Source organism: Talpa occidentalis, unplaced genomic scaffold, assembly GCF_014898055.3.
Source record: "Talpa occidentalis isolate TD23 unplaced genomic scaffold, MPIMG_talOcc4v2.1 talOcc4.14, whole genome shotgun sequence".
Taxonomy (NCBI): domain Eukaryota; kingdom Metazoa; phylum Chordata; class Mammalia; order Eulipotyphla; family Talpidae; genus Talpa; species Talpa occidentalis.
Window position 1 is genome coordinate 87,230,257 of NW_023601433.1, and position 17,454 is coordinate 87,247,710.

General features: G+C 52.3%; 1 protein-coding gene across 5 annotated transcripts in view; it reads left to right on the forward strand.

Moving 5' to 3' along the window:
* The first annotated feature begins 1,849 nt into the window (after nt 1-1,849).
* Nucleotides 1,850-17,454, forward strand: part of CCDC62 (coiled-coil domain containing 62) — a 37,651-nt gene continuing 22,046 nt past the window's right edge. For 4 of the 5 annotated variants that reach the window (XM_037511252.2, XM_037511251.1, XM_054695391.1 and 1 more), the window contains exons 1-6: nt 1,850-1,964; nt 5,987-6,179; nt 8,323-8,489; nt 12,098-12,199; nt 13,904-14,075; nt 16,018-16,119. In XM_037511252.2, the coding sequence (XP_037367149.1) occupies nt 1,926-1,964; nt 5,987-6,179; nt 8,323-8,489; nt 12,098-12,199; nt 13,904-14,075; nt 16,018-16,119 (775 nt within the window). In that variant the 5' untranslated portion in view covers nt 1,850-1,925. The remainder of the gene's footprint in view (nt 1,965-5,986; nt 6,180-8,322; nt 8,490-12,097; nt 12,200-13,903; nt 14,076-16,017; nt 16,120-17,454) is intronic. The other variant, XM_037511253.1, reaches the window with a different exon arrangement.

Consider the following 17,454-nt stretch of genomic DNA (forward strand, 5'->3'; position numbering starts at 1 on the left):
AGTGCAGTTTTCGATTCCTGGCCCGCCAGGGAGATTCCCACATGGCATGGCAGACCTCTCCTGTCTCGCCTGCTGCTCCCCTCAGCAGTGTATTTCATCAGTCTGCCTGTTCTGTTCCCCACTCTGTCTCTGGTGAATCCTCTCACCGCCCACATTTCTGGCCTGTACCCCAGCTCTTGTATGCATAAATAAATACTAAAAAAAATGATGAATTCTACCTTTTAGATCCTGTCTTTGTTATTTATTAAATTCACTGAGAAATTAGGTAGGGAAGCCAGAATGAGTGTTTAATTCTTCAGCTTGGATTGGATGGAGTGTACAATCAGATGCAGTGTAGTTCTTACAGCTTTCGTAAGACATCACTTTATGTCACTTAAAAAAGTTGTATTTTTTAAAAAATATTTATGCATACAAGTGGGGGGGTGGAACTCATGCTGCAGTGGCTGCGAATAGCTTCATAGATTGCGTCTTAACCCCTTGTGCCACCAGGGAGGCCCAAGTTCTATCATCTTTGCAGAATTTTTCTGTTAAAACTTGAGAGTCAGGGCCTCCCCAGTGGCGCAGCGGTTGAGCGCTGGGTTGCGAAGCTGCCCGCGGCCTCTGCGGCGCCGGTTCGATCCCCGGCTGCTCCCCAGCCACCAGAGGAGGGTCCCACATGGCGCGCAGACCTCTCCTGCCGCCCGCTGCTCCCCTCAGCAGTGTACTTCGGTCCTTCTGCCTGCTCTGCTCCCTGCTCTGGCTCTGGTGAATTCTCTCACCCTCCTGCGCTTCTGACTGTACCCAGTGCTTGTATAAACAAAAACAAAACAAACAAACAAATAAAAAAAAATAAAACTTGCCTCTATAAAAAAAAAAAAAATCTAAAAAAAAAAAAAAAACTTGAGAGTCAATCTTAAATGTTGAGATATTTTTCCCATCCAGTCAGTCCTCTCTTTAGGATTGAATATCAGATATTCAGTATTTGCCAACCATAATCTCATAATGAGCCTCATGTCTTACTCTGTGCACACTGTCACAGTGAGTGAGAGGCATGTGGTTGCCTGGGGAAGAATGGCCTGTTAGGGCTTTCTAGAAAAACGAGAAATCTTGCTAGGGAGAAATTTGAGAAGTATGAATCAGGAAGCGCCTCCATTCACAGGTGACTTTCAACCACATCCCTTTTCACCGTTCTCATTCCCCCACCCAGACTTCCTGCACGGTCATCTGCCAATAGACTATCTCAGGCTATCTCAGGAACGCCCGGGCGTGTTTTGCTAATTCTCAGCCCACCGAGGAGAGTTGGGCCATAGGACACCCGGTCATGTCTCCGTAACGCCGCCGCAGGGACCGGGCCGCGGGGCTGGCGCGGGGCTGGCGCGGGGCTGGCGCGGCGCCCTTCACCTTCCACAGCCCGGGGCTCGCGAGGCGCCGGGGGTGGCCGGCTGGGGTCCGCGGGGAGCGGCCTCTCCACAGCGGAGGCGGCGCGGGCGGCTCAGACCCAGATCCACACACCGGGTCCCCTGCGGCCCGTGATACTGGGGTGCGGGCGGCCTTCGTCGCGTTCCCGGGGCGCAGGTTACCACGGGCCCCCAGGTGTCTGCGGGGGGTGGGGGACGGGCTAAGACCCGGCCCCGGGGGCCCCGGCGCCCCGGCTCGGGCGACCCCGGCGGGGCGGGGCGGGGCGGGGCGGGGGTCTCGCGGGCGCGGCGAGGTGTCGCGAGAGCGGGCGGCGGGGCGACGCGGGGCGACGCGGGGCGACGCGGGGCGACGCGGGGCGACGCGGGGCGACGCGGGGCGACGCGGGGCGCGGGCCGGCGGTTTGGCTGGGCTCGCTGGGTCGGGCAGGGCGCGGGCGCGGGGTCGCCCCGCCGCTCCGGGCAGCCCCTATGGCCGGTGGAGGGTGACGCTGCCCGCCGCGACGTTGTCGGGGCGCGGAGGAAACGCCCATGAAGCCCTCGGCGGCCTTCCTCGCCGCGGGGCGCCAGGTGAGCGCCGCGCCCCGGCCGGGGCCTCGCGGCCGGGCTGGCGGGGCCGTTTCGGCCTCAAACGGGCCCGCGTGAGGCGCCGCGGGGGAGCGGGGCGGCCCGCCGGGCCCCGCAGCCTCACCAGCACCTGGGGTGCCCCAGGGGCGGGCCCCGGGCCCCGCTTTCCGTCTCGGGCCATTCGGGCCGCTCTTCCCGCGCCACCTCGCCTCCCTCCCGGCACCCCGCGGCTGGGAACTCCCCAGAAGTTGGCACCTCCGCCCGCGGGGCTTGCATGGAGTGGGGTGCAGCGAGTGAATGGGGTCCGTGGGTTCCGCTGAGAAAAGCTTGACTGGAGTCTCCCGGTCGGCAGCTCGCCGCGCCTTCACTGAGGCCAAAGGCGACTGCGTGGACGCGAGCGGGCAGGGCTGCGGGCAGGGCTGCGTTTCCAAGGACGGGTTTGCTAGGAACGCGGAGGCGCCCGCGCACACGCAGGCGGGCGGGGAGCTGCGGATTTGCCGGAGCACGGGGTACCCTTATTGGTGGTCCTTGGGGGGACGCCTTCCTTTATGGAATCTGTAGCTTCTAAGGTCCAGCTGGCTTCAGCTGTGAGGACTGGTCCGTGTCCCCACTCCGCTCTGTGCCTCAGGGATTTTCCACAGCCAGCTTAACCCCGGGTGCATCTTTCGACCCCACCTTAGCTGCTGGCCTTGTGACGCTTCCATCTAAATTCTCTGCTCCCAGCCGCCATCACCAGGCGGACCTGAGGCTGGCTGCCTGCGGCAGGTTTCCTGCTGTCAGAGGCCGGGCTGCTCCCAGGCTGGCTGTCTCTGCTGCGTCCCCACTCCTTGGCGCTCAGGAATTATTTGTGGAAGGAGAGACTGACTTACCAAGGAGAGAAACTCGTCTTGTGACCTGGGAGTCCTTGGCTCCCAACTCCACTTGCTGTATTTAGTTGCAAGTAACTGTCATGCGTTCCTCATCATTATTTACGAAGCTCATGTTTTAGAAGGCAGTAATCACCTCGTTGGACCCCTGGTGAACTTGATAGTCTTAAAGATAGAATTCTTTTAAACATTTATTTAGCAGAGTTTTATTTTTCAAAATATACAGCGGGTGAGGCCTGGGGCTGCACCCTCGCTGGCTGCTGGGACTCCCCATCCTTGGTGTTCTTGGTGCAAGTGGCTTGAGCTCTGAGCCTTGGCCTTGAATCCAGTTGAGTGAGCCCTTTGGGAGGCACTCCTGGGGCAGGACTTCCTACCAGGGAGCCACCAGCCTCCATTCTCCCTGACCCAACAGCTGGCTTGGGAGCTGCAAGCTGGGGACATCCCTCCAGAATTTGTCACATGTGGCTTTGTCAAAGAAGACTAGGTCTTGAGTTGGTCCCAACTTTTCCTTTGCACCACATCTTTTTGGCCTCACCCCCGAATTTGTGCACTAGGCCTTTGTCTTTCCTGACCGACTTTCTGGCCTCTTTCTTCTTACTGTCCTTGGGTGGCATCGAGAAGTTGGGAGAGCGGAAGCTACCGAGCAGCCCCGCTGTGATGTGGAACAAAAAGGAAGGAAAATAGAATTCGTAAGGGAACACTTTCAGTTCTTTATTCATCGCTGAGGACGGTACCACCAGTTGAAATGTGTTGTGTGACCTTAGTTAACTTGGTTAACTGAAGCTTGCTCTGTGCCTGATTCCCTGAAGTGTTTCATCTACATGGCTCTAAGGACATAAGTGCTGTTAGTGCCATTTTACAGGCGAAGAGACTAAGGCTCAGAGACAGTAAGTTACTTGCTCAAGGCTTCGAGCCACTAAGTGGCGGATTCTGGATTCACACTGAGGTCTGCCTGACCTCACCATACTAGAACTTCAAAATGGCATCTGCTGAAAAGGAGTAGTTAATGGTCTTCTTGTAGGTAGGAAAGGGCAAATGCTCGTGTGATAAGCATGCCTTTCCAGAGCTGCAGTATGTAAGGAAGACATTTAAAATATATATGTTAAAAAAATAGTTATTTTTATATAGAAGAACTGGGGTATGGGCCAGAGGTCCAGGGGGTGAGAGGACCCATCAGAGAGAGTGGGGAGCAGAGCAGGCGGATCAACTGAAACGCACTGCTGAGGGGAGCAGCGGGGAGACAGGAGAGGTCAGGGGCACCATGTGGGTCACCTCCCTGGCCAGGATCAAACTCATGCTGCAGTGGCTGGTGATAGCTTGATAGTGCTGAGTCTCTGCGCCACCAGGGACGCCCTGTAAGGATGACATTCTTGATCAACAATGAAAAGGAAAATTGAAACGTGGCAAAAGTCTTGATAGTGCCTCCCTACTGAATAGATGGGGGTTACTGCATTCTTTCTTTTATGTACATTTGAAGATGTTCCTTACAAAATTTGGTTTTATATGGCATCTTGAATTTGAAGCTGAAAAATACTAGACTGTCGGGCCTCCCCTGGTGGTGCAGGTGATTGAGCACAGCTCTGTGAAGCTGTCCATAGCCTCTGCAGCACCAGTTTGATCCTGGCAGGTCAGCGAGGGTCCCACATGGTGCAGCAGACCTCTCCTGTCTCGCCTGCTGCTCCCCTCAGCAGTGTATTTCAATCAGTCTGCCTGTTCTGTTCCCCACTCTGTCTCTGGTGAATCCTCTCACCCTCCCCCGCATCTGGCCTATACCCTGGTTCTTGCATAAATAAATAAATAAATCTTAAAAAAAAAAAAAAAAGAATACTTGACTGTCCTTGGTCACAAGAGTGTGCATAGATGGGTAAGATATTATGAAAACTGGGGCCTCCCCGGTGGCGCAGTGGTTGAGCGCTGGGTTGCGAAGCTGCCCGCGGCCTCTGCGGCGCCAGTTCGATCCCTGGCTGCTCCCCGGCCACTGGAGGAGGGTCCCGCATGGCGCGCAGACCTCTCCTGCCGCCTGCTGCTCCCCTTAGCAGTGTACTTCGGTCCTTCTGCCTGCTCTGCTCCCCGCTCTGGCTCTGGTGAATTCTCTCACCCTCCTGCGCTTCTGACTGTACCCAGTGCTTTATAAACAAACAAACAAACAAACAAATAAATAAATAAATAAAACATGCCTCTATAAAAAAAATAAAATAAATAAAGACCATGTCTAAAAAAAAAAAAAAAAGATATTATGAAAACTATTTATGTTTTAAAAATAGTCATTTTGGGCCCCCCTGGTGGCACGGGGGTTAAAGACAGTGCTGTCAAGCTGTCGCCAGCCACTGCAGCACAAGTTCGATCCCTGGCCAGCCACGGAGCAACCCACATGGCGCAGCAGACCTCTCTTGCCTCACCTGCTGCTCCCCTCAGCAGTGTGTTTCAGTTGATTCGCCTGCTCTACTCCCCACTCTCTGTGGTGAGTGCTTTCACCCCCCCGCACTTCTGGCTTACACCCCAGTTCTTGCATGCATAAATAAATAAATCTTTTTTAAAAAATAGTCATTTCATGTTTTCCTTATTTGAGAACTGCTGGGGCAAGGCATCAATTTGTACAAGGAGAGAGTTAACAGAAATGGGTTAGCCAAGAAAGGCTTGAGAAACAATCCCACTTTTAAGAATGTGGGGGGGGGAGCTCCCTGGTGGTGCAAGGAGTTAAGTCTCAGCACTATCAAGCTATCGCCAGCCACTCTGGCATGAGTTCGATCCCCGCCAGGGAGCTGACCCACATGCCGCAACAGACCTTTCCTGCCTCGCCCACTGCTCCCCTCAGCAGTGTGTTTCAGTCAGTCTGCCTGTTCTGTTCCCCACTCTGTCTTTGGTGAATCTTCTCACCTTCCACATCTCTGGCCTGTACCCCAGTTCTTGTATGCATAAATAAATAACTTTTAAAAAATATTTTTAAAAAAAGATTGTGTATGTGGTGTAACTGTAGAAGCAGAGCACATGGTTGGTTTTAACTAGTTTAAATATATGTGGGTTTGATGCTGTGTTATTGGCAGTGAATAAAACCTAGAATTGTCAGCAAAGGGAGACATCGTTATTTGGGAAATACCCTTTAGCTGATAAATGTAATTGGTTCGTTTTATTTTGATATTAAACCACTTTTATGTTCAGAACACCGGGTCGGAGGCTGAGATTTCCACTATTGAGAAGCAGCGGAAGGAGCTGCAGCTGCTCGTCGGGGAGCTGAGAGAGCGGGACAAAGAGCTGAACGACATGGTGGCCGTGCACCAGAGGCAGCTGCTCTCCTGGGAGGGGGACCGGCAGAAAGTGTTGACTTTGGAAGAACGTTGCAGCAAATTGGAAGGTCAGCCACGTGCTCAGGAGGCTGGGTCATACTGTGAGCGTGCTGTGAATGGCAGCCACCACCTTCTCTGTGGCAGTCTGTAAGACAGGGCTTTGGGATCATCCACGTCAAACACAAGGCATTTAAAGTAGGGCAGTTGCAGCGGCGTGGAGGGAACTGGAGAGGGTGATCTCTAAGCAGAGTAAGTCAGGAGAAAGGCAAATACCAAATGACTGCACTGTTAGGTGGGCTGTCATGAGCAGAGCAACGGAACAAATAAAAACAAACCCTCGGAATCTGATGGCAGAACTGAAACTTCCAGAAGTCAAGGGTCAGAAGAGTTCAAGGTGGGGAGGGGACCCAGTGGATTATGGTGGGGCTGTGTGGTGGGCATGGGGTGAGAGCATGCATCAGCTGAGGTGTGAGCCTCTGCCTCTGAAACACGGTGTTGTAAATCGGGGGTTTGTTTTTTTTTTTTAAAGATTTGTTTATTTATGCATACAAGAACTGGGGTACAGGCCAGAGGTGGGGGGGGGGTGAAAGGATTCACCTGAGACAGAGTAGGGAACAGAACAGGCAGATTGACTGAAATACACTGCTGAGGGGAGCAGCGGGGAGACAGGGGAGGTCTGCTGCACTGTGTGGGTAGTTCCCTGGCCGGGGATCAAACTCATGCTGCAGTGGCTGCAGTCAGCTTCATAGATTGTGTCTTAATCCCTTGCACCACCAGGGAGGCCCCAACCAAGGTTTTTTTTTTTAAGATTTATTTTTATTTTTATAAGATTTTTTTATTTATTTATTTTTATTTTTATTTTATTTTTATTTTTTTATTATAAGAACTGGGGTGTAGGCCAGAGGTGCGAGGGATGAGAGGACTCACCAGAGACAGTGGGGAGCTGAACAGGTAGATCCACTGAGCTACACTGCTGAGGAGAGCAGCAGGCGAGACAGGAGAGGTCTGTTGCACCCTCTGAGTCAGCTCCCTGGCCAGTGGTTTATAAAAAAATAAGTTTTTGCCAGCCAACTGCGACGTGAGTTCGATCCCTGGCCAGAGAGCTGACCCACAAGGTGCTCCCTACTTTGTCTCTGGTGAATCTTCCCCCCCCCACACACACACACCTCTGTCCCACATTCCAGTTCTTCTATGTGTAAAAAAATAAAAATCTTAAAAATAAATAAAATAAGGTGCACCTGAAATGCTTAAAAAAAAAAAGGGCAGAAAAAGTACTTCAATGCTGAGAGTGCACACTGGGTAGGGCGTCAGGAGCATGGAGTGTCAGGACTGCACCTGAAAGAAAGTCATCTGGAGCTAGACTATGAAGAAAGGTGCCCAGGAACAGCCCTTTCTCTTGAACTGAGTCCCAGATCTTTAACTTTGAACTTCACCTTAAGGTGGTGACCTTTTTAAATTATAGCAATCGGGGCCTCCCTGGTGGCGCAGCGGTTGAGCACTGGGTTGCAAAGCTGTCCACGGCCTCCGCGGCGCCTGTTCGATCCCCGGCTGCTCCCCGGCCACCGGAGGAGGGTCCCACGGGGCGCGCAGACCTCTCCTGCCGCCCGCTGCTCCCCTCAGCAGTGTACTTTGGTCCTTCTGCCTGCTCTGCTCCCCGCTCCGGCTCTGGTGAATTCTCTCACCCTCCCGCGCTTCTGTACCCAGTGCTTGTATAAACAAAACAAACAAACAAATAAAAACATGTCTCTATTAAAAAAAATTAAATTATAGCAATCTCAGAAATGGCTTGCAAGTATTTCCCTAGTGCCCTTTTCCTTTTTTTTTAAAGTTTTTTTTTTTTATAGAGGCATGTTTATTTATTTGTTTGTTTGTTTGTTTTGTTTATACAAGCACTGGGTACAGTCAGAAGCGCAGGAGGGTGAGAGAATTCACCAGAGCCAGAGCGAGGAGTAGAGCAGGCAGAAGGACCGAAGTGCACTGCTGAGGGGAGCAGCGGGCGGCAGGGGAGGTCTGCACGCCATGTGGGACCCTCCTCCGGTGGCCGGGGAGAAGCCGGGGAACGAACCGGCGCCGCAGAGGTCGCGGGCAGCTTTGCAACCCAACGCTCAACCGCTGCGCCACCGGGGAGGCCCCCTTTTCCTTTTTAATCATGAGTTTTGAGTCATGCATTTGCAGCTTCAGCTCTGACCACAGACAAGTTCCTTCCCTCAGGTGAACTACATAAAAGAACTGAAATCATCAGGTCACTCACAAAGAAGGTAAAAACCCTTGAATCTAATCAAATGGAGTGCCAGACGGCCCTGCAGAAGACTCAGCTACAGCTTCAGGAAATGGTCCAAAAGGCAACCCATTCTTCTCTGCTCTCCGAAGATCTAGAGGTGGGTGTTCAGTTTTGGATAAGCTTCACCTGCCCAGACGCTGCTTGCGTTTTGGCTATTGAAAAATTAGATGTGTTTCCGTGAAAAAAATGCCTGTGTGTGCGCGCGGAAGTATGTCATCCACCCATTAGCAGGCGCTGGTGTTCCCACGCTGGGGCAGCTGCCCAGCACTGGCGATGAAGCTTCCTTACAATCCCCTGCCCCTCACACTGGCTGTGGTAGCATCCTCTGTTTTAGTAACAATGGTTTGTTCTAGAAAATCTTCCTCAGAGCCTAGGATCAGTATATAGAGTTTTGGTAGCTTCAAATTATGCTGTCGAGATGCCTGTCTTACATGCTGTGATAAATATCTACATGCTAGGTAGATATTTGGGAATAAAATCTGTAACCGATTTTTCAGTTCTAACTGGTCACCCATCAGATGTTTTCTGAGCTCACACTTTATTGGGGGCACGAGGAGAGCCAGCTGATTTGTTTGTTTCACCCTTTGATTTCTTGTTTCCTAATGATACTCAGTAGAGATCTTGGTAATAGAATGAACCTTAATAATTCAAGTGTAGATTTTATTTTACTCCTTTTGTAGATTTTATTTTACTCCTTTTTTATTTTTTTTTAAGATTTATTTATTTTTTATACAAGAGCTGGGGTACAGGCCAGAGGTGAGGGAGGGTGAGAGGATTCACCAGAGACAGAGTGGAGAGCAGAACAGGCAGACAACAGAAATACACTGCTGAGGGGAGCAGCGGGCAAGACAGGAGAGGTCTGCTGCGCCATGTGGGAGTCTCGCCGGCTGGCTGGGATCGAATCCTCACTGCAGAGGCTGCAGACAGCTTCACAGTGCTGTGCTCAACCCGCTGCGCCACCGGGGAGGCCCTTTACTCCTTTTTTAAAGATCACTGCTGTATAAAATAAGTAAGAACTATTCTAGAATCGATTGGTATGTTGAATTTTTAAAATGGAAGTGTACTGGTCAGCTTGGGCTGTCCTAACAAAATACCATAGGCCGGGGCTTCAACAACACAAGTTTCTCTCCTCACGCTTCTGGAGGCTGGAAGTTGGAGATGGGGTGCCAGGGTGTCTGGTGAGTGCGCTCGTCCTGGCCTGTCCACAGCCACCCCCTTGGCTGTGTGTGTCCTCGCGCAGCGAGGAGAGAGCAGGCGAGCTCCCTAGTGTCTTTGTCGTGAGGGCCCACATCATGACCACACGTAAACCTGATTGTTCCTCAGAGGCCTCCCTTCCAAATGCGGCCACGCGGGAGGTAAGGGTTTCAACATGCGGTTCAGTCTGTAGCAGGAAATCTTTTTTTAAAAAAAATAAACTTTTTTAGAGCAGTTTTAGATTAACAGCAAAATTGAGTGGAAAGTACGGAGATTTCCCAGTAACTCTGCCTCGTGCGTGCACACAGCCTCCCCCTCTGCCCCCCGCTACCATCTCCCCCCCATACACACTGCCGTGGTGGGGCCATGCCCTCCACTGGTCCACGCTGCCACTCAGCTGCAGTCCAGAGTGCGCGAGGCTCACTCGGGCTGGCGTGCCCTGTGTGAGCCAAAGTGGCGTGACCCCTCCGTTGTTGCATCTGAGGTGCAGCTGAGTCACCCTACGGTGCTCACGCCGTCATCCTCCCCTCCCAGCAGCCCCGAGGAATCCGGGGGGTCATAGGTTTCTCAAATTGGCTTCTTGTCCCTTAGTAACGGGCACTCAGATTTCCTCCAGTTTTCTTTTTTATTTTCTTTTATTTTTTTTTAAAGATTTATTTATTTATTTTTTTTATACAAGCACTGGGTACAGTCAGAAGCACGGGAGGGTGAGAGGATTCACCAGAGCCAGAGCGGGGAACAGAACAGGCAGGCTGATGAAATACACTGCTGAGGAGAGCAGCGGGCGGCAGGAGAGGTCTGCGCGCCTTGTGGGACCCTCACTGGCGGCCAGGGCTCGAACCAGTGCTGCAGAGGCTGCGGGCAGCTTCGCAACCCAGCACTCAACCGCTGCGCCACCAGGGAGGCCCACAGTTTTCTTTTTTAAAAGAAGATGCTCTTGGCAGCACGCCCTCTGCCCACCTGTGACTATGCAGGTGCTTCTTTTCACCAACTCTCTCCCTCTGCAGGGCAGCAGCTTTCTGGCTGCCATGACCTATACCGCGCTGGGACTTCTCCTCACTGACCTCCCTCAGCGGAGGCAGCTTTCCTCAAGGCCACCCGCCTGCATCCATGCAGGCCTCTCAGCAAACCTGTCCCTTTCCGGCAGCTCTTCCTGCCCGCTAGTGTCTATGCAAGTGTCCTTTATTCTTCTGTCCCTTTCCCTAATAAACCTGCTCTTTAAATATTAAAAATAAATAAATAAATAGGGCCTCCCCGGTGGCTCAGCGGGTTGAGCCCTCTGCAGCACGGGTTTGAGTCCCGGCCAGCCAAGGAGAGTCCCACATGGTGTAGCAGACCTCTCCTGTCTTGCCCACTGCTCCCCTCAGCAGTGTATTTCAGTAGATCTGCCTGTTCTGTTCCCGCTCTGTCTCCGGTGAATCCTCTCACCCTCCTGCGCATCTGGCCTGTACCTGGTTCTTGTATAAAAATAAATAAATCTTAAAAAAACAAAGGGGGCCTCCCCGGTGGCGCAGCACTTGAGTGCTGGGTTGCGAAGCTGCCCGCAGCCTCTGCAGTGCCAGTTCGATCCCTGGCCACCAGGTGAGGGTCCCACATGGCGCGGAGACCTCTCCTGCTGCGCTCACTGCTCCCCTCAGCAGTGTATTTCATCAGTCTGCCTGTTCTGTTCCCTGCTCTGGCTCTGGTGAATTCTCTCACCCTCCTGCGCTTCTGACTGTACCCAGTGCTTGTATAAATAAATAAATCTTTAAAAAAAAAGTCCAGAAAGAAACATGCAATTAAAAAAAAAAAACCTGATAAAAATTAAAAACAACGTGATAAGTGAAAAACACCCTTTCAACATGGGGGTTTTTGTGGTTTGTTTTTTTGTTTTTTCAATGCACAGAGGTTCTCTAATGCTATTGTATTTCAGCAAAGGGTATCTCTTACTACTCTGGTTTTCATTCATTTTCTTCTTTCTTGACAACCTCAAATTACACATGAAAGGCATAAGGAAATAGACATGATTACAAGCTAATCTAAAATAACTCAGGGCCTCCCTTGTGGCACAAGGGGTTAAGCACTGTACTCTGAAGCAATCTGCAGCCTCTGCAGCGCGGGTTCAGTTCTCGGCCGGCCAGGGAGATTCCCACATGGCTCAGCAGACCTCTCCTGTCTCGCCCGCTGCTCCCCTCAGCAGTGTATTTCAGTCAATCTGCCTGTTCTGTTCTCTACTCTATCTCTGGTGAATCCTCTCACCACCACCCCCACTCCCCAGCACCTCTGGCCTGTACCCCAGCTTGTATGCATAAATAAATCTTTAAAAAAAAAATAAAAATAAATAAACTCAGTAGGTCAAGCCTGAGTTCTGAGGGGTGCTGGAGTTGATGGGGTAGTAGACATTTCTCCTCCTTTTTGATGAGGTGTCCTTAGCCCTCTTCATTACTAAGGTCAAACAACGAAAGAAACAGCAGACATGTGAGCGGAGATTATGCCTGGTCATGGCACTAAAAGCTTTGTGTTCCCTCATAGGCTCGAAACGAAAATCTCAGCAACACGTTAGTGGAACTTTCTGCTCAGGTAGGACAATTACAAGCTCGAGAACAGGCTCTCACTACCATGATAAAGCTGAAGGTAACTAAATAACAGTACCCTGGCCAGGGCGCCTGTGGCCTACGCAGTATTGTGTCCATGCTCCTGACACTCAGACAGGGAGAGCCGGCAATGTTGGCCGTGTTGTTTCAATTCTCGTTTCAGAAACACACGTTTACAGTGATGTCCCGGGCGGTGAGAGGGAGGGATTCCTCTTTGGTCTCTGCCTCCGAGGCCCATTTCTTGGTCACACCTGCCTGAGTTAACTGTTTTGGTGCCATTACTACGTCTCATAAAGTTATTGGCAGTTGGGTTGCATATTAATGTTTTGGTCTTTAACGGAGAGGATAACCTAGCAGCCTGGCAGTGGACAGCCTCGAACACGCAGCGAGGGTGACCAGCAGACCCCCACAGCACTTATGTCTGACCACTGATCGAAGGGGACACAAGAACTTTAGTGTTCTGAAGTGATAAGGGACAAGCTCCCTTAAAAATTAGAGAGAAAGGGCCTCCCCGGTGGCGCAGCGGTTGAGCGCTGGGTTGCGAGGCTGCCCGCGGCCTCTGCAGCGCCGGTTCGATCCCCGGCTGCTCCCCGGCCACCGGAGGAGGGTCCCACATGGCGCGCAGACCTCTCCTGCCGCCCGCTGCTCCCCTCAGCGGTGTACTTCGGTCCTTCTGCCTGCTCTGCTCCCCGCTCTGGCTCTGGTGAATCCTCTCGCCCTCCCGCGCTTCTGACTGTACCCAGTGCTTGTATAAACAAACCATCAAACAAACAAATAAATAAATAAATAAATAACATGTCTCTATAAAAAAATAAAATAAAAAAAAAATTAGAGAGAAAGTGTTTAGGCCGACGTCCTGTCTCGAGTAGGTAGTGACCGTTTGGTGGCTTCGGCACAAACTCCTTGGCAGAGCTGGGGGGGCTGCACAGGCGTGCCCCTGCGTTCAGATGGCGGGTCAGGTACGAGGCTGTGCTCCCAGAGCCAGAGTTCATGTTCTCATGAGAATGGCCTTCCCTGCAAGACAGTTCCCTCGGGACTGACTTCCCAAAGGAGGAAGTAAGGTCCAGGTCTGCAGAGAGTCCCCATCTTTGGCGTCCCCGGCCCCAGTGGCCTGTGCAGACAAAAGGGTTTTCAGAGCAAGTGTCTGACGCTGCAGCAGAAGGACTTGTCCTGGCAGGGGGACCTGCTCACTTTGCTATTCCAGGGGAGTGGGGGAGGAGCTTTCGCTTAATATTTTTATACTCTTAGGTATTTTTTACTTGCTTTTTAAAGCAGACACTTTGTAATTAAAACAACCACCTCAACAACTAGAGGTTCTGGTCTGAGCAGGTGTGGTATGATGTCTTGGGGCTTGTCATTTTAACAAGCTGAGAAGGAGAAGAAGTGGGGGGACTTGGGGGTTTATCTGTGACCCAGAAGGTAAACCCCCCTCTAGGGGCTGCCACCCCACCTGTTGCCACTGCGCTTTCTCAGGTAATGGAATCGTCTGGTTCCTAACTGCTGACACAGGAAGGGGTGATGAGAGCCCACCCAGGGCCAGCGGGCTCGGTCCACCATGTCTGGTCAGTTGGGTGGGTGCAGGCAGCCGCTGCTGACTTGGCTGTTTTCCTGGACACAGCAGTAAATGAGTCGATTCCCAATAAGAGCTTGAAATGCTCTTGAGATCTCAGTAAGTGTGATCGCTTCACGTTGGTTGGTGGGAGTTTAAAAGTCCTGCGTAACCATTTTCAAATTTGGCTTTTAGGACAAAGATATCATCGAGGCAGTCAATCACATCTCGGACTGCTCGGGCAAATTTAAGCTGCTGGAGCACGCCTTGCGTGACGCCAAGATGGTGGAGACTTGCATCGTGAAAGAAAAGCAGGATTACAAGCAGAAACTGAAGGCCCTTAAAATCGAAGTCAGTAAACTGAAAGGTGAGGACGGGGCACGGGTGGCAGCCCTCTGCCCTGGGCTACACTCCTTCCTAGGGTCTCCCTCACAGGACCGAGCGGGTCTGTGGCAGCTTCAGTCACATCGTCCATCCTCTACACAGCACGCCCGCCTTCATTGGGGCGGCTGTGCCTGGTAGTGCTGGTGATGGGTGCTTCGTGGCAAGGGCTCAGCCATAAGCATTTATTAATCTCGTGGATCTGGAAGTCAGGTGGGAATTGGCTGACCTTGGGGGGCCCAGCTGCTTGCGTGAGCAGCTCTGCTCCACGGGTCGCATCTTTCCCTCGCTGAGAGGCCGGTTGTGTCCACCCACGGCAAAGGCAGAGGCTTCAGAGAAACAGAAATGTGGGGCCCTCTCCTGAGGGCCGGGCTTGCACCCACACACCGTCCCCTTGCCCTGCTGACTGATCTCGGGGCTGCACCCAGAGGCAAGCAGTGGCGACATGTCACCCGTGCCCCTTTGCGGGAGGAATCACAGATGCCACAGGGGAGGGAAGGGATTGCTGCCGACAGCACAAGCTGCCGCGCTGGGTTTTAGGCCATGTTTTGTTTTTGAAAATTGCTTTTGGGTTCTCCTCCTCCCTGCCCATTCTCCCAGCAGTGCGTTGTGACTGAGGGCTTGCTCCGTGACTGAGGGCTTGCTGAGCAGGGTTGCCCGTGACTTCACGAGGAAGTGGGTTGCTGCTGTGCGTGTGAGCAGGGCTCTGGGGAGGAAGCATTTAGATTTGCCTGCAGAGACCCACTTTCCCCGACCTGTCCCCACTGCGGGGCAACTAACCTGCCGGACGTGGGAGCATCATAGTTGCCACAAGTTGTGATGGTCATCACATTGGACAGGAAGGACAGGAGCGAGCGACCTCAGAGGCAGTGGCAAAGCCGGGAAGGCGGGCACTGCCCCTCTGTCCACAGTGGGTGCCTGGCGAGGCAGTGAGTGGCCGTTGCTGGACGTGTGACGCCAGATGTGTTTGGCGAGGATTCCTGTATGTCCCTGAACTAAAAGCCCTTTGCATTCCTTCCAGCCAAAAGGTTCTCTCACTGTGGGCGCTGATCTTGGTTGATTTAGTTTAAAAGACTCAGCATCTCCAACTCTTGTTCTTAGGCTGCCCCAGTGTAGGGACAGTCACAGGCCTTTTCCTCCATTTGTAGCTTCAGCTTCAACCCTAGTCACAGGCCTTGACAGCGGGGACGGGCCGTCCTCTCTAATCTACAGGTGACGCAGAGCGCCAGAGTGCATTGTGGGCTTTGATAAATGTTTACTGACCCCATATGCATACCTAGTTCAGAAGTCTTTCATTAAGACCTATGCCATGTTTAACAAATTCAATACTTACTTAAAACACACACACCCAGGGTAACGGATAGCAGGCTGGAGAGTGAGGCTGAGTGTGGGTGGCCTGGGAAGGCGTCTTAGAAGAGCTCACGTCGGAGCTGGGGCTTGAATTATGGGAAGAACTGGAGGCCTGAAGCTCTGGGCCAGGAACATTGTGGGCAGAAGGAACAGCAACTGAAAAAGCTCTGGGTGGGTTTTGAGGCTGGCACACATTCCAGGAACAGCAGGAAAGAAGGGGTGACAGGCAGAGCCAGGGTGGCAGGCTAGTGGCAGCAAGGCTGGGTCTCTCTTTGCTGGTGGTGGGAGGCCCTCACCACAGCGGTGCCAGGAGCAGACTTCTGCTATTCAGAGGTCACACTGAGTACCCTGTGGGCAGTGGGCTTAACGGGAGGCCAGTCAGATCAGAGACAGGGGCCCTGTGGTGGGGGCTGTTGCCAGGGGCGCAGTGAGCACCATGTTGGCTGCGGGGCCCGCCTGGCCGTGGCCCAGCAGCGCTTCCTGGTCCCGGGAGGAAGCTGGGGACACGGGTATTCAGAGTGTGCTCTCCCAGCAACTGCTATTGATTTGAGGATTTTTTCCCCCTTCTCTTTGCCAAGAGGATCTAAATGAGAAAACAACAGAAAATAATGACCAGCGAGAAGAGATCATTCGCCTCAAGCAAGAGAAAAGTTGCCTGCACGATGAATTGGTTTTTACTGGTAAAAATAGACAGTTCATTTACGTGATTAAATAGTTATGTGTAGATAACCCCCGAACAGCACTTGGTTTTTCTCTGACTCCCTTAGAGGGTTGGGCAGGCCAGGCCGGGTGGGGGCTGGGCTTCTCACCCAGCGCAGAATCCCCGGGCTTGAAACCCATGAAGAGAGGGCGTAGGGAGGCGAGGAAGCGGGGTGCTTGTCATTTTGCTAACACTGGATGAAGACTGGGGTTCAGCATGCTTCCCACTGCGCGCAGACCACCCGTCATTACTGCAGCTGGAAACTGCTGCCTGTGTTTTGTTGTGTCAGTGCTACCCTAAGTGAGAATGTTGGGGTGAAGTGCTGTGATGTTTACGGCAGCCTCCTCCTGATAAGCAGGAACAGGCATCCCCTCCCCAGCCTCATCCCCCCCAGGCTCTGACTCCGGCCACATTTGCGCGTCCGAGTTTCTGCTAGTGGCGCCTTGCCTTTCCCCACTCCCGGCTGAGAGTCGCTGGCTTGCATGTCTCGCCTCTCCCTGCCAGCCAGGGTATCAGTGCCTTTCATGGAGTTTCACAGAGTTGGAGGTACAGCCCCAAAGAGAGCACTAAGCTAGCACCGACTTGGGGTCACCCTCAGTGTCCTTCTTCCGGAAGAGAGCTTGCCCTTGGTGAACAAGAAACTGCAGCCGTGTTACATTTTTTCAAGCAGAATGGAGTTCTTACCTGCGGGGCCAAGGATTTGGGGCGATACTGTTTTCTACCACTAGGGGCCACTCTTTCCATTAGTTCTAGGGCTGGTATGTCTCATGCCATCTCTTCTGAGGACAGGGCTTATTTGTGGCTTTACATTTGAACTCCAGCGATCTTGAATCAGCATTCTATGCCAGGCATGCTGCTTGTTGCTAAGAAACTCATAGGCCACCGAGGACTCAGGAGCTAACAGATGCCATGATGCGAGGGGAGCAGCGAGGTTCACAGGCTGTTCTAACAGCCCCTCCTTTTTGGTCCCTCACTTTTGACTCATAGGCCTGTTATATGTTACTATGTAAAGTGCATAGAATGTGCTTGTTGATATAATAAATCCATCTCTTGAAATAACTTTATCATTTCTTACACATCTTTTCTGCTGAAGGGCAATCTCATACCACTGTCTCGACGAAAGTAAATTAAGTGAAAAATCATTTTAGAAGGCTTGGTGGCCGGGGAACACTCTGTCAGGCTGCTGTGGCTGAAAGTTAACACTTTCGATGTCTTACACATGGGCTTTTAGGTTCAGAACTTTTTTCCTCTTGTTGAAGATGACACTCTTCATGCAGGCTTAAGGCCCAGCCCGGGTATCTGTTTATACTGGTGG